The 20260-nt window shown below is 38.8% G+C and overlaps 1 protein-coding gene across 7 annotated transcripts; it reads right to left on the bottom strand.

Moving 5' to 3' along the window:
- Positions 1 to 299: 299 nt before the first annotated feature.
- LOC109394387 (zinc finger protein 658-like) lies at positions 300 to 19997 on the bottom strand. Of its 7 annotated transcripts, XM_019664406.1 has the most exons (6): positions 19911 to 19957; positions 18172 to 18398; positions 17554 to 17612; positions 11937 to 12063; positions 11550 to 11645; positions 300 to 3771 (listed from the first exon to the last, which is right to left on the bottom strand). In XM_019664406.1, the coding sequence occupies exons 3-6, from the start codon at positions 17566 to 17568 to the stop codon at positions 1193 to 1195; spliced, it is 2817 nt and encodes a 938-aa protein (XP_019519951.1). In that variant the 5' UTR covers positions 17569 to 17612; positions 18172 to 18398; positions 19911 to 19957; the 3' UTR covers positions 300 to 1192. The 7 variants fall into 7 exon arrangements, with proteins under 7 accessions (XP_019519951.1, XP_019519948.1, XP_019519947.1 ...); XM_019664403.1 differs by lacking the exon at positions 18172 to 18398 and having other exon boundaries at positions 19911 to 19997; XM_019664402.1 differs by lacking the exon at positions 18172 to 18398 and having other exon boundaries at positions 19774 to 19982.
- Between the last annotated feature and the right edge of the window lie 263 nt (positions 19998 to 20260).

Below are 20260 nucleotides of genomic sequence, written 5' to 3'. Positions count from 1 at the left end.
AAATGAAGGCCATGAATATGTAAGAATCACTATCCACTACACACATGCACACACACAAGAATTCTTGAGAAATCTTATGGGTCGATAAGGTCCTAGAAAAACAAGAGCCAGACCGATATTCAGACACAGCAGGCAGGCTAAAGTCTAACAGCATCAAGTTGAGGGAAGTCAACAAAAGCAGCACATAGACTGTCATTCAGAAAAGGAAAGTGAACAGGTCCAGAGCAGGTTTGGCTACTGCCTCCTACTAGAAGCAGTAATGAAATCTGTTACATCCTCATACAGATGCACCACATAGCTCAGAGACTAGACACAAACATTTATTGGTGTTGTACACAGAGTTGATGTTATTCTTCCATCTTTAAAACTTCACATTCCATAGTGTTTATGCATAGGTAAATATTTTCTACAAACTTAATATTACATATAAATCACAAGTTTTGGTACATCAGTTCTAGGTGAAGAATTTATCTTCAATTCTGAAACTGATACATTTCCTCAGAGAAAAATTATCTGATGCAAACTCAATATATGTTCGAAAATTACAGTTATCAAAACACAAGTTTTTAGCCTGTTAATTATTTCATGTTTAGTAAAATTCACTTGGGGGTAAAGGCTTTTGTGTTTTTCCTCGAGATTTTTCTGATTTTTAATGGTCTTCTGATTATTCAGGACATTGACAGACATTTTCTTCCTCATGTAAAGTCTCTGATGTATAATGATAGGCTGAATCCTGATAGGTCTTCTATTATATTTATAGCACTTCATCCCATTCTAAAAGAGGTACCTATACTATATGCATTTAACCAACAGACTGAAATCTGTTAAGAGCTCAACAGCATAAAACCTAAGTCTTGCTTAAAACACAAAAAACTGGTGAATATCAGTTAGTGGGGAATTCTGTTTCACCCAATTATTCAGACTCTAGCTTTTTAAAGCAGCACCCAAGTCTGCCATGGAAATTTCTCGATTCCAGTATAACACAGATACAAACAATATAAGGTGACTTTTTAAGGCCAGATTTAGCTTAAATGTAATAGCATCATATTCCATGACTAGACCCACCTTGGGCTGGGAAATTTAGACAAGCTATGTGCCTAGCACAAAAAAAATATTTAAATAATTTGCCAGTCTATATGGCAAGAGTTTCTCCACTGTGTTATATGAGTTTCTTTAAGATATCCCAGATTTATTATTTTTTCTCTTTGGTGTGCATTCTGTTGTGATGTACTCTAAGAGCTGTCTTACGAACAAAAGTTTTCCCACATTCATTACATTCATAGGGTTTCTCCCCTGTATGAATTCTCTGGTGTACTCTAAGAGTTGAATTTTGAGCAAAAGCTTTCCCACATTCATTACATCCATAGGGTTTCTCTCCTGTGTGAATTCTCTGATGTGCACACAGGTGTGTCCTTTGGGAGAAAGTTTTCCCACATTCATTACATTCATAGGGTTTTGCTCCTGTGTGAATTCTCTGATGTACTCTGAGGTTTGAATTACGGGCAAAAAATTTCCCACATATACTACACTCATAGGGTTTCTCCCCTGTGCGTGTCCTCAGATGTGCTCTAAGGTTTGATGTCTTGTAGAAAGTCTTCCCACACTCGTTATATCCATAAGGTTTCTCCCCTGGGTGAATTCTCTGATGTGCACATAGGTGTGATTTTTGGGAGAAAGTTTTCCCACATTCATTACATTGATAGGATTTTACACCTGTGTGAATTCTCTGGTGTACTCTCAGAGTTGAATTATGGGCAAAAGCTTTCCCACACATACTACATACATAGGGTTTCTCCCCTGTATGTATTCTCTGATGTGCACTGACATATGACTTCTGGGAGAAAGATTTCCCACATTCATTACATCCATAGGGTTTCTCGCCTGTGTGAGTTCTTTGATGGACTATAAGGGCTGCTTTATAGACAAAGGTTTTCCCACATTCATGACATTCATAAGGTTTTTCCCCTTTGTGAATTCTCTCATGTCCACTGAGGTATGATTTCTGGGAGAAGGTTTTCCCACATTCACTACATGCATAGGGTATTTCACCTGTATGAATTCTCTGATGTGTACTGAGGTGTGTCTTCTGGGAAAAAGTTTTCCCACATTCATTACATCCATAGGGTTTTTCTCCTGTGTGAATTCTCTGATGTGTACACAAGTGTGTCCTCTGGGAGAAAGTTTTCCCACATTCAGTACATTCATAGGGTTTCTCCCCTGTATGAATTCTCTGATGTGCACTGAGGTGTGTCTTGTGAGAGAAAGTTTTCCCACATTCATTACATGCATAGCGTTTCTCCCCTGTATGAATTCTCTGATGTGCTCCAAGATGTGACGTCTTGGAGAAAGTTTTCCCACATTCATTACATTCATAGATTTTCTCTTCTGTGTGAATTCTCTGATGTTCTTTGAGCTGTTCCATCTTGAAGAATGATTTTCCAGATTTATTACTTTGATAGCGCTTCATCTCTTTGTGTATTCTCTGATGTTCAAAGAGGGCAGGTTTCTTGTAAGACTTCTCACATCCATTGTTATCATAAGGTTTCTTCTTTGTGTGAACTGTCAGATGTTCACTGAGATTTGACGTCTGACAGGAAGTTTTCCTACATTCATTACATTCACAGTGACTGACCCCCATATGAGTAGCAGGATAATGAATAGTGTGTGAATTGGAACAAAAGGATTTCCTGCTTTCCTCACATTCATACGTTTTCTCCCCTGAGTGGGTCCTCTCATGCTGAATGATGTATGCTTTCTCATTAAAGGATTTCCTGCATTCATTACTTTCAAATGACTTCTCTCCTGTGTCACTTTCCTTATGTACACTGAGAAGTGAGTTTTGATACAAGCATTCCCCATATTTACCACACTCATAGAATTTCTCTTCTGTCTGAGTTCGCTGATGTATTGTAAGGTCTAATTCCTGGCAGAAAGCATTTGTACGTCCATCAAAAACACAGAACTTATCTCCAGTTTGTGTCTTCTGATGTACTAGATGGGCTGAGCTCTGGCTTAAGTTTTCTTCACATTTACTGCTTTCAAAAGCACCGTGTCTTGTGACAGTTTGCTGAGGTTGAGTGTTGGGTGAATTCCTGTTGAAGTTATTTTCATTTTCATTACATTCATAGTTTGTCATAGCCCTGTGAACTATACTGTATCCCACAATGGTGGTTTTGTCACAAGATCTCCCATATTCATTGATATCAAAGCATTTCTCTCTTGTACCAGCTCTCATGTTAAATACAGTTGCTTTATCACAATTTTTCCGAAATTCATCATCCTGACAGGGTTCCTCTCCTGTTAGACAGCTCTGAGCTGTGACAGGGACAACAGTCTCATCATGTAAAACTTCTCCAAGTTCATTATATTCAAAACACTGCTCCAGAGTTTGAAATTTCTGATGACTTTTCTTATGACTGAGAGGTTGCACATTTTTATTATATTTGAAAGACTGCTCTCCAGCATGAATTTGTTCATGTTTAATATCAAGCTGCAACTTTTCACATACATTCATGTAGTCAGTCTTCTTTCTTGAACAGTTTCTATCACTAACAATTAATTCAGAAACAAGTGGCAAACTCATTCTACAAAAGTCACATTTACAGGGCATTTTTTCTGAAAAATCTGGAGTTACAGCCAGATTAATTTGTTTCCCTAAAACTTTTTGCCCTTCTTTACTCAGTGTTTTGTTATCAGTGATTATTAATTGCCATGGAGGGTTCATTTGTTTTTCCTGGTTCCCCTCAATGTGGACATCAACTTGGTAGTATCCTAAAATGACAAAAATTGAAAACATTGTATGAATCTTACATTTCTTATTGAGAGGAGCTTACAGCCATATGTTACGTCATGTATTGTATAGTTTCAGGTCATGTTTCCAAAATTAATAATTCATGCACATAGACAGAAAGACAGTCAGGCGCTCGCGCTCGCTCTCTTGCTCTCTCCCCATCCGTGTTTTAATTAATTTAAAAGAAAAAAAAAACAGGTGTTATCCAGTGCTACCCAAGATGGAGCAGCCCCATTCTTCTGAGGTCCTCCCTCTTACAACTGGAAATCCCTAGGGGGAAAACATAACAAACAAATGAATATGCTACAAAATGAAAAGAAGGTGGACTCTTGGACTTAAGAAATGACATGGAAGAGAATTCCAATTTTCTTTCTGCTTCCCATATATCTTATATGGGGTGCTAAAGTGCTGGAGAAGCTTGCAATCCAAAGCCAGCAATAGGCAGAGACAAAACAGAGCTAAGAAAATTCTGTTACTTCTAACCGAAGATCTGAGAAAAAGGTGTTCTAACAGAACAGAAAATCTTTTTGACAATTTCTGCCATACTCAAGCCAACCTCCCGCCCCTACACACACACAAAAAAGAAACATTCTTCTCTGTGGTTGTAACGCACATATATAAGGATTTGTACATACTTGCAAATTTTCCTTGAGCCAAACCAAGAACTCATCGGAAAGATAATGAAGAATCCTGAGAAATTTCCATTCATAAGACATTCTGGGAGATGGTAACAGCAGTCACTGCCAAAATTCCTGGAAATATATTCCTATCTACTCTATGAAATCTGCATGTGTAACAGCAACAAATCTGTTCATTTAGGGCACTTCTGGTCAACTCATAGCATGTAGGAGAAAAAAAGAAGGAAAATAAACAAGCACAGTAAAAAGAAAAGAGATAGAACGATACAATAGGCCCAATATTACAGCTAGAAGAGATGAAGTAGCACTTGTAAAAACCATGTTCTCAAAACCTAAAGGCACAATACATTAAAAAGGAGCTGAATTCACATTATTCTCAAATGCACATGAAGTGTTCATCAAGACAGACCACATTCTGGGCTGTAAGACGAATCTTTACAATTATAAAGAAGAGGAATCATATAAAGTATGATCTCAAGCTATAGAGAAATTACACACAAAGTTATTAGTAACACAAACTGGAAAAATACAAAAGAATTTTAAATTAATACAGTTCCTTTCAACCATGCATCAAAGAGGATGTCTCACAGAACATTAAGATATTTTGAAGTAAATGAAACATAGAAATTTGTGGCATGCAGCTAAAATAGTACTCAGGTCAATTTATAGCTTAAAATTTTCACATTAGAAAAAAAAAAGACCTCCAACTAGTTACTTAAGCTTCCACTTTAAGAAACTATACAAAGAGAAGGTAAATCTAAATAATGCGAAAGGAAGAAAATAATAAAGATTAGAGAATACAATGAAACTGAAAATGAAGAAAAAAATCAATCAAGCTAAAGCTTCTTTGAAAAGATTAAAAAAAAAAAGATAAAACCAACAGAGAAAAATGAGAAAACACGTGATCAATATCAGAAACAAAAGCAACAGGGGATATAACTACTGAAACAACAGTTATTACTGTGATAATAAAGAATATTAAGAGAAACTCTATGCCCATAAATTTGCAAATTTACACGAAATGGACACATTTCCTAAAAACAAAAAACGACCAAAGTAACTCATGTAGATCTATTTAAGAAATTGAATATGTGGTAAAAAACATGTAGTTCAAAAAGCAGGTCCAGGACTACATAGTGTTAACTAGTGAATTCTACCAAACATTTATAGAAGAAATAATATCAATTTTACATCATCTGTTTGAGAACATACAAGATGTGGGCATATATCCTAAATCATTTTATAAGGCCTGTATTATCCTCAGAGCAAAACAAAACACACACAATTCAAGAAAAAACAAAAAACCTACAGACCAATACAATATCCCTTATGATATAAAAGTAAAAACATTGAAAAACAGTAGCTACAAGAACACAGCAATAAATATAAATAATAAATCAGAATCAAGTGGGATTCATCAAAAGAATGCAAACTGTTCCAACTTCAAAAGTTATTCCATGTAATCCATCATATAAATAGTCTAAAAAATTAAAATCACACAATCATATAAATTATTTAATTTATTTTACTAAATTCAAAATCCATTCATTAACCTAATAAAAGGAATTTACAAAAAGTCTAGACTGAATGCCTTAACCCTAAGATTGGGAAAAAAAGACAAGAGTGTTCACTCTCAGCACTTCTACTTAAGAGTGTAGTGGAAGTTCCAACCAACGAAATATGGTAAGAATAAAAATGAAAGATACAGAGTAAGTTTACACAGAAAAATCACAAAAAGATATTTTATCTTTTGAAAATCTCCTTAATAAGCGTTTTCAGCAAAGGCAAACAAACTACAAAGCCAATATATAGAAGCCAATAATATACAAATATGATCAACTGGAATTTGAAGTCAGATGAACATCATTTACCATAGCGCACAACATGCACCCCCACGCAAACGCACACACACACAAACACTAGGTATCTCTATACTGAAACCTACGGATGAAACAAACCATAACGTAAGAAATCCTAAATAAATGGAGAGGTATATGTTATTTTGGGATTGAAAGACCATACATTAAGATGTCAATTCTCTTCAATTTGATCTATAGATTCAATGCAATCCTAGCTGAAAGGCCAGCATGCTTTTTTGTAAATATCAAGAAGCTCATTTTAGGGCTGGCTGAGTGGTTCAGTTGGTTAAGAGCACGAGCTCTGAGCAACAGGGTCGCCGGTTCAATTCCCAGCCTCGGGTGAGCTGCACCTGAGGCTGAGCTGCCGCTGAGCTGTCAACAGGTGTCAGGATGGCTCAGCTGGTGAAAGCACGTGCTTCTAACAATAAGGTTACCTGTTCGACTCCCACATGGGATGGTGGGCTACACCCACCCACAACTAAGATTGAACCTGGCACCTTGAGCTGGGTGGCCATGAGCTGCCGACGGGCGGCTGGATGATGACTGGACTTTGGGAGCTGAGCTAGCTACGCCCTCCACAACTAAGCTTGAAGGACAACAATTGGCTGTTCCCCCTCCTCAATTCCCCAACACAGTTCCCCTTCCCCAATAAAATCTAAAAAAGAAAAAAAAAAAAGCTTATTTTAACATTGATACAGAAGAAAGTTGGTGGACTCACGTTACCTGATTTCAAGAATTATTAATAAGCTAGTGTAATATAGTTAATGTGCTATTGGCATAAGGATATGCAGATGAATAAAATAACTAGAGATGTCATAGAAATATACAATTTTAGACATAAAGAATTATGTAAAATACATACATATGCAAAAATATGCAAACATACCCACCTGTTTTCTAAAATTTTGCAAATGTTGTTCAATGGAAAAATGATCATCTTTCCAACATATGGTGCTAGAATAACTGCACTCCCTCTTAAAAAATTTAAACTTGACATACACCTCATACTTTCTATAAAAATTAAAGCCAAATAGATCACAAAGTATAAAATATGAAATTAAAAAATTTCTAGAAAAAAAACATGGGCATAATCTGTATTCCTTTGAGTTCTGATGTTTCTAGATGGGACAACAAAACCATGGATGGCCCTTAGAGAAAATTAAAGAATTGGACTTTATCAAAATTGATGTTCAGTTTTAGCCAGCCTCCTCTGAAACCATGCCTACAGAAGTGGGGTACAGTTTCACCACTGCCAAGTCGGGAGAGAAGTCCAGGTTCCCCACTAAACCTCTGTTGACACCCTGGACGTTGGAGAAGAAAGATGCCACTTAACACTGGGCAAGGGTGAGAAATCAGGCCCCCAAAAGCCTCCTACCTGTACCCAGTGTTTCATCAGGTGCCAACGTCCCTAGGTCATCATCACTCTTTCCATCTCTTAGAATCTTACCATATACATATATGGCACACACACACACACACACACACACACACACACACACACACAGATATGTATAGATGTAGTATATGTCCAAGTACATATTTAACTTAACTTAGTGGGTAAAGTAGGAGAGGATATATTTACTCCATCTTTCCCCTGGTTAAGCCTTTTTATGTCTTATTAATTCCTTACCTAAGCACACTCATGAACATGTTTTCCTTATTATCATATATTTCTAGTTTTGTTTTGAAAATCAGTTCATTAAGCCACCTGAATCCAATTTTTTGGTTCTGATCCATAAAGTTACCTCACTGTTCTGTAGGGATAGTGTCATGTGTCAAAGACCAATTGTCTATAAAGCATGTTTTTCTTGAGCTTTCTTTCCTGTTTCATTAATTTATTAAAATATCCACCTCCAGCTGCACACTACTTAACTACTCAGAGCTTTACATAAATCCTTGAAATCTGGTAGAGCAAGTTCACTCTATTTTATGAATGGGATTTAGTTTGCTATTGAATTAAATCTTACAAATCTATCCCCACTTGAATTTTTTATATAAAAGTACTTCTTTTCTTTTGTCTTTGTTAGCGTTAGCTAAAGTTTTACCCATTTTACTGTTTTTTACACTAAGAAAATTCTATAATTTGTTTTCCAGTTTACTTTCACTTTAAAATTCTTCTGCTTTCATTAGTATTCTTTTGTTATTGTTTTTACTTATTAATATAAGTAAAATACTAAAAATTTACCTCTATTCAGTAATTTAGCTATATTCTAAGGTTTCTAATATGCATGTTTATTCTTATTTTATAAATGTCATGCAATTTTGGGATTTCGTTACACATTGTTTAAAAGGTATAATTTTTTATGCTTCCATATTGTAAGTTTTTTGTTTACTCATTTTATCATTAATTACTAGGTTTATCAAACTATGCTGGGAGAATATTATTTGTAGTGATTCCAATTAGTTGGATTTACTGTATTCTTTTTAGACTAAAACTATATTTTTAAAAATGTGTTATTCTATGGGAATTTGAAAGGCTTATCCTTTGATTTCAGCATACACATATACAATTATGTTTCACTTTAATACAAATATCATTTATATCCTCTATAGGAATACTTATTTAATATTCATAGTATTTCTTATTTCATCAGAAGAGGTAGAGCAGGTCCTCAAATAACTTCCTTTCATTAAAAATCGTTTTGCGGCAATGTTGATGACAACAAAAAATCATTTCCCAGCCAGGGCCACTTTCCATGACGAGTTGGCACATTCTCCGCATGTCTGTGTGGGGTTTCTCCAGGTACACTGGTTTCCTCTCACACCCCAAGATGTGCATGTTTCATGAAGTGGCGTGTCTACACTGCCCCCAGTCTGACGGAGTGTGGTGTGTGTGATGCACCCTACAATGCAATGGCGTCCTGTCCACGATGGGTTCCCACCTTCAGCCCTGAGCTGCTGGGATGGGCTCCTGCCACCTGCCATACTGAGCTGGCATAAGCGGGTTGGAAAGTAATGATTAATGTTTCTTAAATCTATGTATAGCTCTCATTCACATAAATGTTTAATGTTAAAAGTGTTTCAGATCTTTATGTAGACGTTTGGTAATATTTTTGCTGTAGGAACTTAACTATTATTTATATCCATTACTCTATGATACAGGTGGTTTCATTACAGGTCATTTCGTTTAAACTTAGTTTTGAAGAACCTATTGACAATGTTAACAGAAGACTTACTGTCTATTAGGATCTCCTAATTCAAACGAACTTTAAGTTCTTACAAAGCCATGACTTTGTGTTTTATGATTGTTGATATCATATGGTTTAGTGCAGTCTTTAAAATACTTACAGTTTGACATTAACCTGCGCTATTGCACTAGAGGACCTTCTTTTAAGTCAGCGGTTCTCAACCTGTGGGTTGCGACCCCTTTGGGCGTTGAACAACCCTTTCACAGGGGTCGCCTAAGACCATCAGAAAACAAAAAGATATTTACAGTACGATTCGTAACAGTAGCAAAATTAGTTATAAAGTAGCAACGAAAATAATTTTATGGTTGGGGGTCACCACAACATGAGGAACTGTATTAAGGGGTCGCGGCATTAGGAAGGTTTAGAACCGCTGTTTTAAGTTAATGAATATATTGCCGCAATTCAAATGTAAATTATAACAGAACACTAAATCCTAAAAAATTTTATTTTTATTGATTTAGTAATGTTACCATTCATTACAATCTTTCTAAGGTACTTATTTGGGGATATCCATTTACCCAAAAAGTATGAACCAATTATTTATATTTAGTGACTGGGTAATACATTTGATCTAACTTATGTCAATCTTTGTTACCCTGTTTAAATGGACTCACAGCAAAAAGTTTCAGTGAGAACACTTATTTAAGGTGATTTTACTTTTTGCTTGAGGAATTATATTGAAACTATAACTTTTGAAACTCCTTCAATTGTTTTATTAGTTTAGACAAAGGTCAATAAGCACATGAAACGATGCTTGACATCATCAGTGATCAGGAAAATAGTTATGTACTAAACTGTGTCTTCCGCAAACTCTTATTTTGAAGCCCTAACCCCCAATGTAAGTACTTGGAGGTAAGACCGGTAGGGATGTAATGAAGGTTCAATGAGGTGAGAAAGGTGGGGCCCTAATTCTATAGAACCGGTGCCTTATAAAAATAGGAAGAGACATCAGAGCTCTTTCTCTCTCCATGTATGCACAGAGGAAAGGCCATCTGAGGACATGGTGAGCCAGGGCGAGAGGCCTCACCAGATATCAACCATGCTGGTCCCTTGATCTTGGACTTTCAGCCTCCAGAACTGTGAGAAATAAATATCTGTTATTTAAGCCACCCAGGCTATTGTACTGTGTTATGCCAGCCCAGCTGACTAATACAGAAATCAAAACCTCAGTGATATTGCTCTTCACATCCACTAGCATGGCTACAATCAAAACGTCAGATAATAAGTGCTGGTGAAGATGTGGAGAAATCAGAACCCTCATATACATACATCAGGAATGTAAAATGCTACAGCTCAGGAAAACAGTCTGGCAGTTCCAGAGTTACCATAAAACCCAGCAATTCCACTCCTAGCTATGAACTCAAAGGAAACAAAAGCATATGTCCATGCAAAAACTTGTAAATAATGATATCAGCATTACTCAATAATAGCCAAAAGACGGAATCCTAAATGCCCATGACCGATGAATGGACAAACACATGTGGTATATCCAGACAATGAAATATTATCTTGCAATTAAAAGAATGAAACACAAATACGTCTTATAATATGAACCTTGTAACACAAAGTAAAAAACACCAATCACAAAAAAAACACATAATGTGTAATCTCACTTATATGAACTGCCCAGAATAGCCAACTCTATAGAGACAGAAAGATCAACGGCTGCTAGGGCTGGATGGGACAGGACATAGGGAGGTGACAGCTAAATGGGGTTTCTCTCTGAGGTGAAGAAAACTGACTGTAGTGATGTTTACATAGATCTATGAATATATTAAAAGCCAGTGAACTATATACCTTAAATGGGTGAATTGTGTGATATGTGAATTACATCTCAATAAAGCTGTTTAAAAAGAGAAACAACTTAGGGCCAGCCGAGTGGCTCAGTTGATTAAGAGCTCGCTCAAGAGTTTGAGCTCTGAGCAATAGCGGTTCGATTCCTGGCCCGAGCTGAGCTGCCAACACGTAGCTGGATGGCTCAGCTAAAAAAAAAAAAAAGAGAGAAACAACTTTCAGCAGTATTTCCCTCAGGTCTAACTACCCCTGGAGATTCCTTCTGTCCATGCTCACTCACCTGGGTACCTCTGGTTTAGGAATTCTTCCTCTAAGGACCAGGGCTCTTCCCCTCGCTCCAACTTGAAGATCACCTGGGGTTTGGTAATGCAATACCCTGTGAACATAACAATTGAGGGTATATGTAGACCAGATCCATGGGCTTGCTAGTTTCTGACTGTGGAGAAACATGTAGCAACAGCAAAATGAAAGTGCCCATTTGCTGCTTTCAATGGGAATGTACTGAATGACACAAACATTGTTTCTGTTTCTCTAAAGGTTTCAATTACCTAGGCCTCTTAATCAAAGGCCTGAATAACACTAATCTCTATAGTAGGTGCTTGTGCTTTGATAATTTAATAAAAAGGAATTGTATTGCAGAGGGAATCAGGTGGTAAGGTCTGCTCACCCACGGAGACCAGGTGGCTATAGTTCTCCAGCATCACATCTCTGTAGAGGGCCCTCTGAGCAGAGCCCAGGTGCTGCCACTCCTCCTGGCTGAACTCCACAGTCACGTCTTTGAATGATATGGATCCCTGTGATAACACATTTTGTTCAAAAGTTCAGAATTCGGTGACAGAGCAAATATCTTTGGGAACTACTATTTTCCTGCTTACGCTTAAGACTCTAAAACAAATACATATAAAGGATGTCTATTTGTGACCTAATTTCTCTTGAACTTTGGAGTTACTCAATTAGATAAAAAGGTTTTAATGTACCATACTTAATTTATACATATTTATGAATTGTAGATTTTTAAGACAAAAAAATTTTGGTATAAAAGAGACTTCCTACAATTCCTCTTCTACATCCCAAGGGACTGTCCTAGAGAATTCTAGGATGTGGACAACAATGCCAGAAATGATGGGAGCCAAGACAGAGACACATGGAAGCTGTGGAGATAACATACACAATGGAACTTCTGTGTAAATGAATGTAGAACGATATGTAACTCTAGAGCTTATGAAGAGCAAAGCACAACTTATGAAGGAGTTGGAATCAGAGAGACCTGTATAAGACAACTGTGTACACTGAATAATAGCAGTGGATATAAGGGTAGGGGTGGAATCACAGTGCAGGAGCAGCACCCAATGTGATAACTACTTTCTTAGACAGCTACCCAAGGAGCAACATGAGCAGTTCCTTGAATGCTGTGGTCAAATACTGATACTGGGGACACAAAAGGAAAAAACCTGTGGTAGAATTTAGTGAGACAGATCTGGTCATGTTGCTACCAAATGTCTATGGTACATGAAGCTGGAACTGTCCCTTAAAGTAGTACACACGTGGTTGTAGAATGTGTGTACAGAGGGGAGGTCCAGGATGAAGACAAGCATTAAGGAGTTATGAGCAAATTGGGTGGCAACTAAAGGTATCAGAGGCGATCAGACAGCAACTTGAGTACACTGGGATTGAGGAAAGCAAAGTACCAAAAACAGCACTGGAGGGACCATGGATATTAAAGAGGCGGGCGGAAAATGTATAGGTCACAAAGCCAGAGAAGAACTTTTCCAAAAGTTGATAACAGAACCATGAGAGGGCAGAGTCTTGGAAACTGAGAAAGGGAAAGTTTCCACAACAATAGACTTCAAAGGTGCTGGGAGATGGGAGAACTGGGGATTTGCTGTTCAATGGATATGAAGTTTCATTTGAGTAAAATATTAATTTCTAGCAAAATGCTGTAAAACATTGCACTGCTAGTTAACAATACTGAATTGGACATGTAAAAATTTGTAAGAGAATAGATCTCATGTCAAGTGTTCTTATCACAACGAAAAAAAAAAATAGAAAGTAGATTAAGTGATAAGAGGACAAGTTTTTTTTCCAGTGTTAGGTATCCAATGTTCATTCATGTCTTCAGTATCATGGAGCAAATACCTCCTCTCTGTTAAGTTCAGTGCTAGTAGTGGGGAGCTAAAACAAATGAACAAAATAACAGGAATACATCTCATTAAATTCATTTTTATCTAAAAAAATAAAGGAAATTTAACTATATTTTCCAAAACTAAAATATTAGTGAGAAAAGGACTGTTATTTTTTTCTAGTTTTTGCCTTCTCTTTAATATCTGGCTTAATAAAAATAAACTGGATTAAAATAAATTAAGCTAATAAGTGATGGAGGTGAAAATGTTGAATTAGGGATCACAGAAATTTCTTCTACAGAAATGAAAAAAAAACCAACCAAAAACTGGAAAAAACCATAGAACAAAGGCAATCAGTAGAAATATGTAAGAAAAATGACCGAATTACAGTAAAAACAGTGATACTGTATCCTTTAATTTACCCTGTTTCCACCACTCTTTCTCTGAAACTCTGCAGTAGTTTGACAACCAACCGTCTGCAGCCAGCAGGCTGGCAACTACAGAAGGGGCAGAACTGGGTTCACGTTCCATCAAAGCCTCATTCTCAGAAAAGTGGCACCATCTGCCTGTTTGTGGTTCTCTGAAAGATCCTACTTACAAGGATGTCGTTATTTGAGCTAACTTGCATGTGTATAGCTTGAGCTTCACACAGTATGTGTGAAAAGCCTTCTCCTCAGGATCCAAAATATTTAAAGGCATTTGTTTAACTTAGTGGCTACCTCAGGTGCTGGATAACAGCAGGGGCAAATAATGGCGTAATCAAGAAGCTTAAAAGGAAATGCTGGGGAATGGGATGTTAGCTAAGATTTTGAAACGCTCTGACATATCTCTGAGAATCTACAAGTCTACATACATGCATAGAGCTGTGCATATACCCAGGGCTGAGACCATGCTCAGGAAACATGTGAGAAGGCCCTAAGCTGTCACCTTTCCATGAACTTTGGCATAAGAAGGCAGTGAAGGCTACTGCAGGCTTGTAAACCGCCTGACTGACCATTGAAGGAATGCCCTGACACGCACACAGCAAAGACTGGGAGACTTACTGATTCCAGGCACTGAAGGAAACTTCTGAAGAGACCTTCAACTGATACAGATCAGAACAACAAATAAAGGCTCTATGCAATTAGTTCAGAAACATCACTAAACAAATATATTTCAAGAATGACCCCTGTGGAAAGTAGAAATTCTGATTTTTAAAGTTGCCACATTATTTTATTTGAAATGTCCAATTATCAACAACAACAATAAAAACTGCTAAGCAAGAAGAAAAAACAAGAAAGTATGACCCACATGCAGGAAAAAGGGTTATCAATAGAAATTGCTCCTGAGGGAGCAAATGTTGGACTTACTAGGCATCGACTTTAAATCACCTGTTTTAAATATGGTGAAAGAAGTCCAGGAAAGAATATTTAAGGAGTAAAGGCAAGTATAAGAACAGTATTTCACTAAATAAAAGTGTATCAATAAAGAGATATGCATTATAAAAAGGAACCAAATAGAGACTCAATGATTGAAAAGTACTATAACTGAAACAAAACTTTCACTAGAGGAGTTCCACAGCAGATTTGAGCAGGTGAAAGAATACCAAATTGTACAATATGTCAATTAAAATGATGCAGTGTGGGAAACAGAAAGAAAAAACAATGATAAAAAATAACTATGGGATAGCATCAAGTTTACAAATACATGCATAATGAGAGTCCCAGACAGAGAAGAGAAACAGATTGAAAGAATATTTAAAAAAATAAAGTCTCCAAATTTGATGAAAAACATTAACCTACACATCCAAGGAACTCAGCAAACTTCTAGTACAATAAACGTGAATAGAGCCATACCTGGAAAAAGATAATCAATCTGTCAAAAAGACAAACAGACAATCTTAAAAGCAGCAAGAAATAGTGACTCATCATGTGTAACAGCACTAACAGCTGATGACTAATCACAAACCATGGAGGACAAGAGGCAGTGAGATGACCTATTCAAAGTGCTGAAAGAGGTGCGGACCGGTGGCTCAGTTTGTTAGAGTACACGCTCTGAGCAACAGGGTTGTTAGTTTGATTCCCACATGGGCCAATAAGCTGCACCCTCTGCAACTAGACTGAAGACACTGACTTGAGCTGATCTGAAGCTGAGCTGCCAGTGGGCAACCAGATGGCTCAGTTGGTTAGAGCACGTTCCCTTAAAAACAAGGTTGTTGGTTGCATTCCCACATGGGATGGTGGGCTGCACTCCCCCGCAATCGGCAACTGGACTTGGAGCTGAGCTGGGCCCTCCACAACTAAGACTGAAGGATGACAACTTGACTTGGAGCTGATGGGTCCTGGAAAAAACACATTGTTCCACGAAAAAACACAGTTTCCCAATTTAAAAAAAAAAAAAAAAAGTGCTGAAAGAGACTTCAACTGCTCCAGAGCAAGAATTCTCAACCAAGAATTCTATACCCAGCAAAAATGTGAAAATTAAAACCTTTTGAAATTAAAAATAAACAAAAACAGAATGTGTCAAAAGCAAAACTGACCTACATGAAGTAACATAGAAAGTAATCTATGGAGTCAGAAAGTAGATTAGTTGTTGCTTGAGGCTTGGGAGGGGGAAATAAGATGATGGGACAGTACAGTTAAGTTTACAGAGTTGCTTTTAAAGGCGATGAAAATGCTCTACATTGACTATGGTGATGTTTGCACATATTTGTGAGTACACTTTTAAAAATCACTGAATTTTACACTTTAAATGGGTGAATGGCATGGTACATGAACTAAATCTCAATAAAGCTGTTTTAAAAAAATGAGAGAGGATGGGCCAGCCGAGTGGCTCAGTGGTTAAGAGTTGGCTTGGGATGCGAGTTCTGAGCAGCAGGGCTGCCAGTTTGGATCCCACATGGGCCAGTAACACTACAGCTAAGATGGTGAACAATAGCTCGACCTGGAGCTGGGCTGCATGAGTCGCCGGCAATGGCATAGGCTGCAGTGGGGCTGCAGTGAGCTGCCGTAAGCTACCGTGAGTGGCCAGCAGCCAGCGTGAGGTAGCGTGAGCTGCCGTGAGCCGCTGTGAGCAGCCGTCCAATGGCCGGAGACCTATCTGCCTCAGCCAGGAAGAGTGCAATGATCACAATACCAACATGGGCCAGTGAAGCAACGTCCTCCACAACTAGACTGAAGAACAAAAGGACAGCAACTCGTCTGTACCCCTACCCCAATTCCCCAATAAAATCTTTAAAAAAAAAAAAGAAAGAGGATGAAGTCCTTACAGGACAACAGAGAAGACTAAAGTTCCAAGGATAAAAACTGGAGGTGAACCGTGTGAAAGGACAAGGGAGAGAAGACGATCCATGAAGTTGGCAGCAGGGGCAAAGCCAGTGGAGGGTGTCACAGACACTAACAGAGACACTTTCCAGAAAGAAAAGAGTGAGAAGTAGAGGCAAGAGCAAGTGACACAGAAGAGTCAAGTAAGGAAAGGATTACAGAAGCCCCAATGGATTTGATTATAATCAAGTCTCTAATCACAAGATCACAAGCAAGTGGGGAGAAAAACCAAGGCATCATGAAAGGTTTGAAGTATGAGTGGGAAGTGCTAAAATATGTGAAACAGAATAGAATTTTAAACCATGTGCTGAGCAACCTGAATATCATAGATACTCGAAATATTTACCCAGGGTAATTTCAAGGATATTCAGTTGCTTCATCAGAAAAATGTCTTAATTCAACCCATGCTGGAGTTTCTGAAAAACAGTACTGACTGAGTATATATTTAGCATTGTTTCCTATTTTTATTGCAGAACAAATTTATTATAGGGTTACTGTTGGAAAGCTGTTAACTAAATTACCTACTTGAAATCAACAAAAAATATTTTTTATCTTCAATTGTCTTTACATTCTATAAGGAAACAGTTGGCTTTATCTTCTCACCAATGACAGTCTTTAAAAACGTATTTTCTGACACTGACATAAAAAAAAATCTCAAAAAGTAAATTTGGAGCTCCAATTTAGTAAATTTGTAGGATCACAGAATCTGCATATCTCCACATGCCACCTTTGCTCTGCTACTTCTACAAATTCTTTGACTGCATCTGATCCATCTCTATATCTTTTTTCCATGTTAACATAGAGACACTTAAGCCTTTATAATTTCCACTGTAAAATAAATGGTATTGACAACTGAACTCACCTGAGCTATGTTCATTTTCTGCTGCTCCTGGAATAAGGTAAACAACTGTGAAGGTTCCACTGGGGAGGAAGAAACAGAAATGAGGTCATGAGAAACAAACTCTTGCTTACGACTCCTATATTCACCTGCCTACAAATCTCATAACACCAACTGGAGAAAAAGCCTCCCTGTGGGACCACGTCCCTCTGACATTCTTGAGAAGGAACAGGAAGAAGCACACAGAGGTAGCACCACCTGATCATGTGCATAAGTATGTGGGCTTCACCTTGCATTTTCACCAAGTGAGGTCAACTGGTTTTGTCAAGGAATTCACAATATATGTCCCCTTCGGACAAAACAGACAAACAAAAAATTGAATATGTAAGTAAAACAGAGGATTGGTTAAACAAATTCAGGTCCACCAGAGGTCCCCCTACCTTCATTAAAACTAATGTCAAAACACAACTCTGGCTGGATTGTTCATCAAGTTCTTATTGTCTTTATACCGTGAGTTCGAGTTTCCCCAGAAAACTGAAATAGATGGGATTCTTTACGCAAGAGCATATTGTTTAACTTTTTGTTATCAGTTGGTTGCAGTTTCTAAAAAAAATCTTTGAACAAGATGTTTATGGAACTTACCTGTGAGAGTAAACAGCCCTGTGCTGCTTGCTGGGTTCTGCCCGGGGTGACTCTACAACAATCATTCATTTCTAGGTCTAATATTTATGGGCTTTCGTATGTGTCCAATACAGAAAACCTTTCTTCTACTCTCATTCTGTTAACTCCATGTCCAGAAAACAGGGAGCACAAGTGTAACTCTAGATACCACATGAGGTGATGGAGATGGTGTGAAAGCAGCTTAGAATCTGGAAAGGGTGAGGGCAGAACAAAGGAAACAAGGTGCTGTTTAGGGTTTCTTCAGCTCTGGCTGCTTACACCTTCCCTGGACATCAGTCCTCACCAGCCATCCAGTCAAGTGCCTTTTCCTGTGCAGCCTGACAGTCACCCATCCCTCTCAATCTCACATACCACCTTCTGCAAGTTGGTCCACAGTATCTACCGTCACACAGTCTGTGATGGCTTCTGGGTGTAATGACATTTCCCGAGTCTGACTCAGGCTATCCCAGGATCAAGAACTGCTTCTGATGGAGCAAATCGGGACCTGCTCCTTCTAGACACTTCTGCCTCTACTCTAAAGCTCTGGTGAGGAGTCTGTCAGAAGAGCTGTTCCCCCAAGTGGCAGTTGTTCCTGGGGCTCCTCCCTCTTTCCTGAGTTAAGTTACTTTGCGCCAGAAGGGCTGGGACCTGAGACTGAGAAACAAATTCACTTCAACTGAAACCTTCATGTAACACTCTAAACCTGACCCTTTGGACTTCACGAGAAATGGACTATCCAGCACTATACCCATTCCCTGCATGCAGCTGCTCCATCGGAAGGGTGGCTGCTGCCACGAGTCAAAATAGTATTTTGAACGTAGTGAATTAAATGCACCAGCAAAATTAGCTTCACCTCCTTTTCTTTTTACTGTTGCTACTGAACATTTTAATTATATTTTTATATTATATTTGCATTACCTTCCTACCGGCCAGCACTGCATTAGTTTGTCAGACTGGGCCTTTGCGGATGGAGACAGCCTGGACAGTGCAGGAAGGTGGAAGGGAATCACAGTCTGACCCAGAGTCTCTGGAGAAACCCCACACTTCCCAGGATATGTTTACCAAGCCGTTAAGCTTCTGTCCGCATTTACCGGTACTTCGCAATCATCTCTCCGGGAATTTGAGGACAGGCTACTCTGCTAAGTGATCCAAGGGTTGCAACTCTGGGTTTGGAGCAGGGAGGACATTAGGAAGAGCGAGAGATGGGGAGTAAAATCTGTATTTGTGTCCTACCTCTTCACCTACCAGCTTGTGCCCTTGGGGTATTTCATTCCACGCCAGGATCGTCCTTTCACTTTGGAAAATGGCATGTTTATATCGACAAGCAGGATTGTTGTGAGGGTTAAATGAAATAAAGAAAGGGAACAACGCGTCTTTTCATAGCAGCGTACAGAGTGACTACAAGCATTTGACAAAATGTTTTGCAGATGACACCTTATCTAATTCTCAGAATAACTGTGCGAACTACTATTAGTAGCCTCAAGTTTACCGTGAACATCACAAAGGTGCATTCCCCTCCCGCCGCCTGCAGCCCCCGCACCGGGCCGCACGGAGCACCTTCTCCTGACCAGGACGCGGCCCCACCTGCGCCGCCGGCTCCGCCAAGGGCGACCCCGCGCGCACACAGGGTCGGGAGAGGGGAGGGCCCCTTCTGGAGGTCCCCGGGATTCTCACTGTCGTGACGCAAGCCTTCTTGACCCGTTGGGGCCCAGCGCTCTCACCCCGGGTCCGCAGCCTCTACTTCCGCACAGATCCAGCGACACGGAGACAGCGTCTTTCTTAGGCCGGAGAAAGTGGACAAGAGGCGGAGTTACGGCTGTGCCCATGCGCAGAGCGAGGGCCGAAGACCGGTTCTCAGAAGGCTGCGCGATAAGCCCACACTTTAAAGACTACATTTCCCGTGAAACATTGAGGTCGTAGGAAGTAGTTTTTGAAGCGTTTCCGCTTCTTTAGCCAGTTGGAGGACGTGACAATTGGACCTGATCCTGGAAAACTTTCCAATATCTGCAGAGGTTTGGGGTTAGACTTTAACTTTTAGGACCTAATAACACATTGCAAAACGTGGTTCTCG

Source organism: Hipposideros armiger, unplaced genomic scaffold, assembly GCF_001890085.2.
Source record: "Hipposideros armiger isolate ML-2016 unplaced genomic scaffold, ASM189008v1 scaffold_421, whole genome shotgun sequence".
In the NCBI taxonomy this organism is placed as follows: domain Eukaryota; kingdom Metazoa; phylum Chordata; class Mammalia; order Chiroptera; family Hipposideridae; genus Hipposideros; species Hipposideros armiger.
Note: the sequence above shows the minus strand (reverse complement) of the source record. Positions and strands in the feature narration are given on the sequence as shown.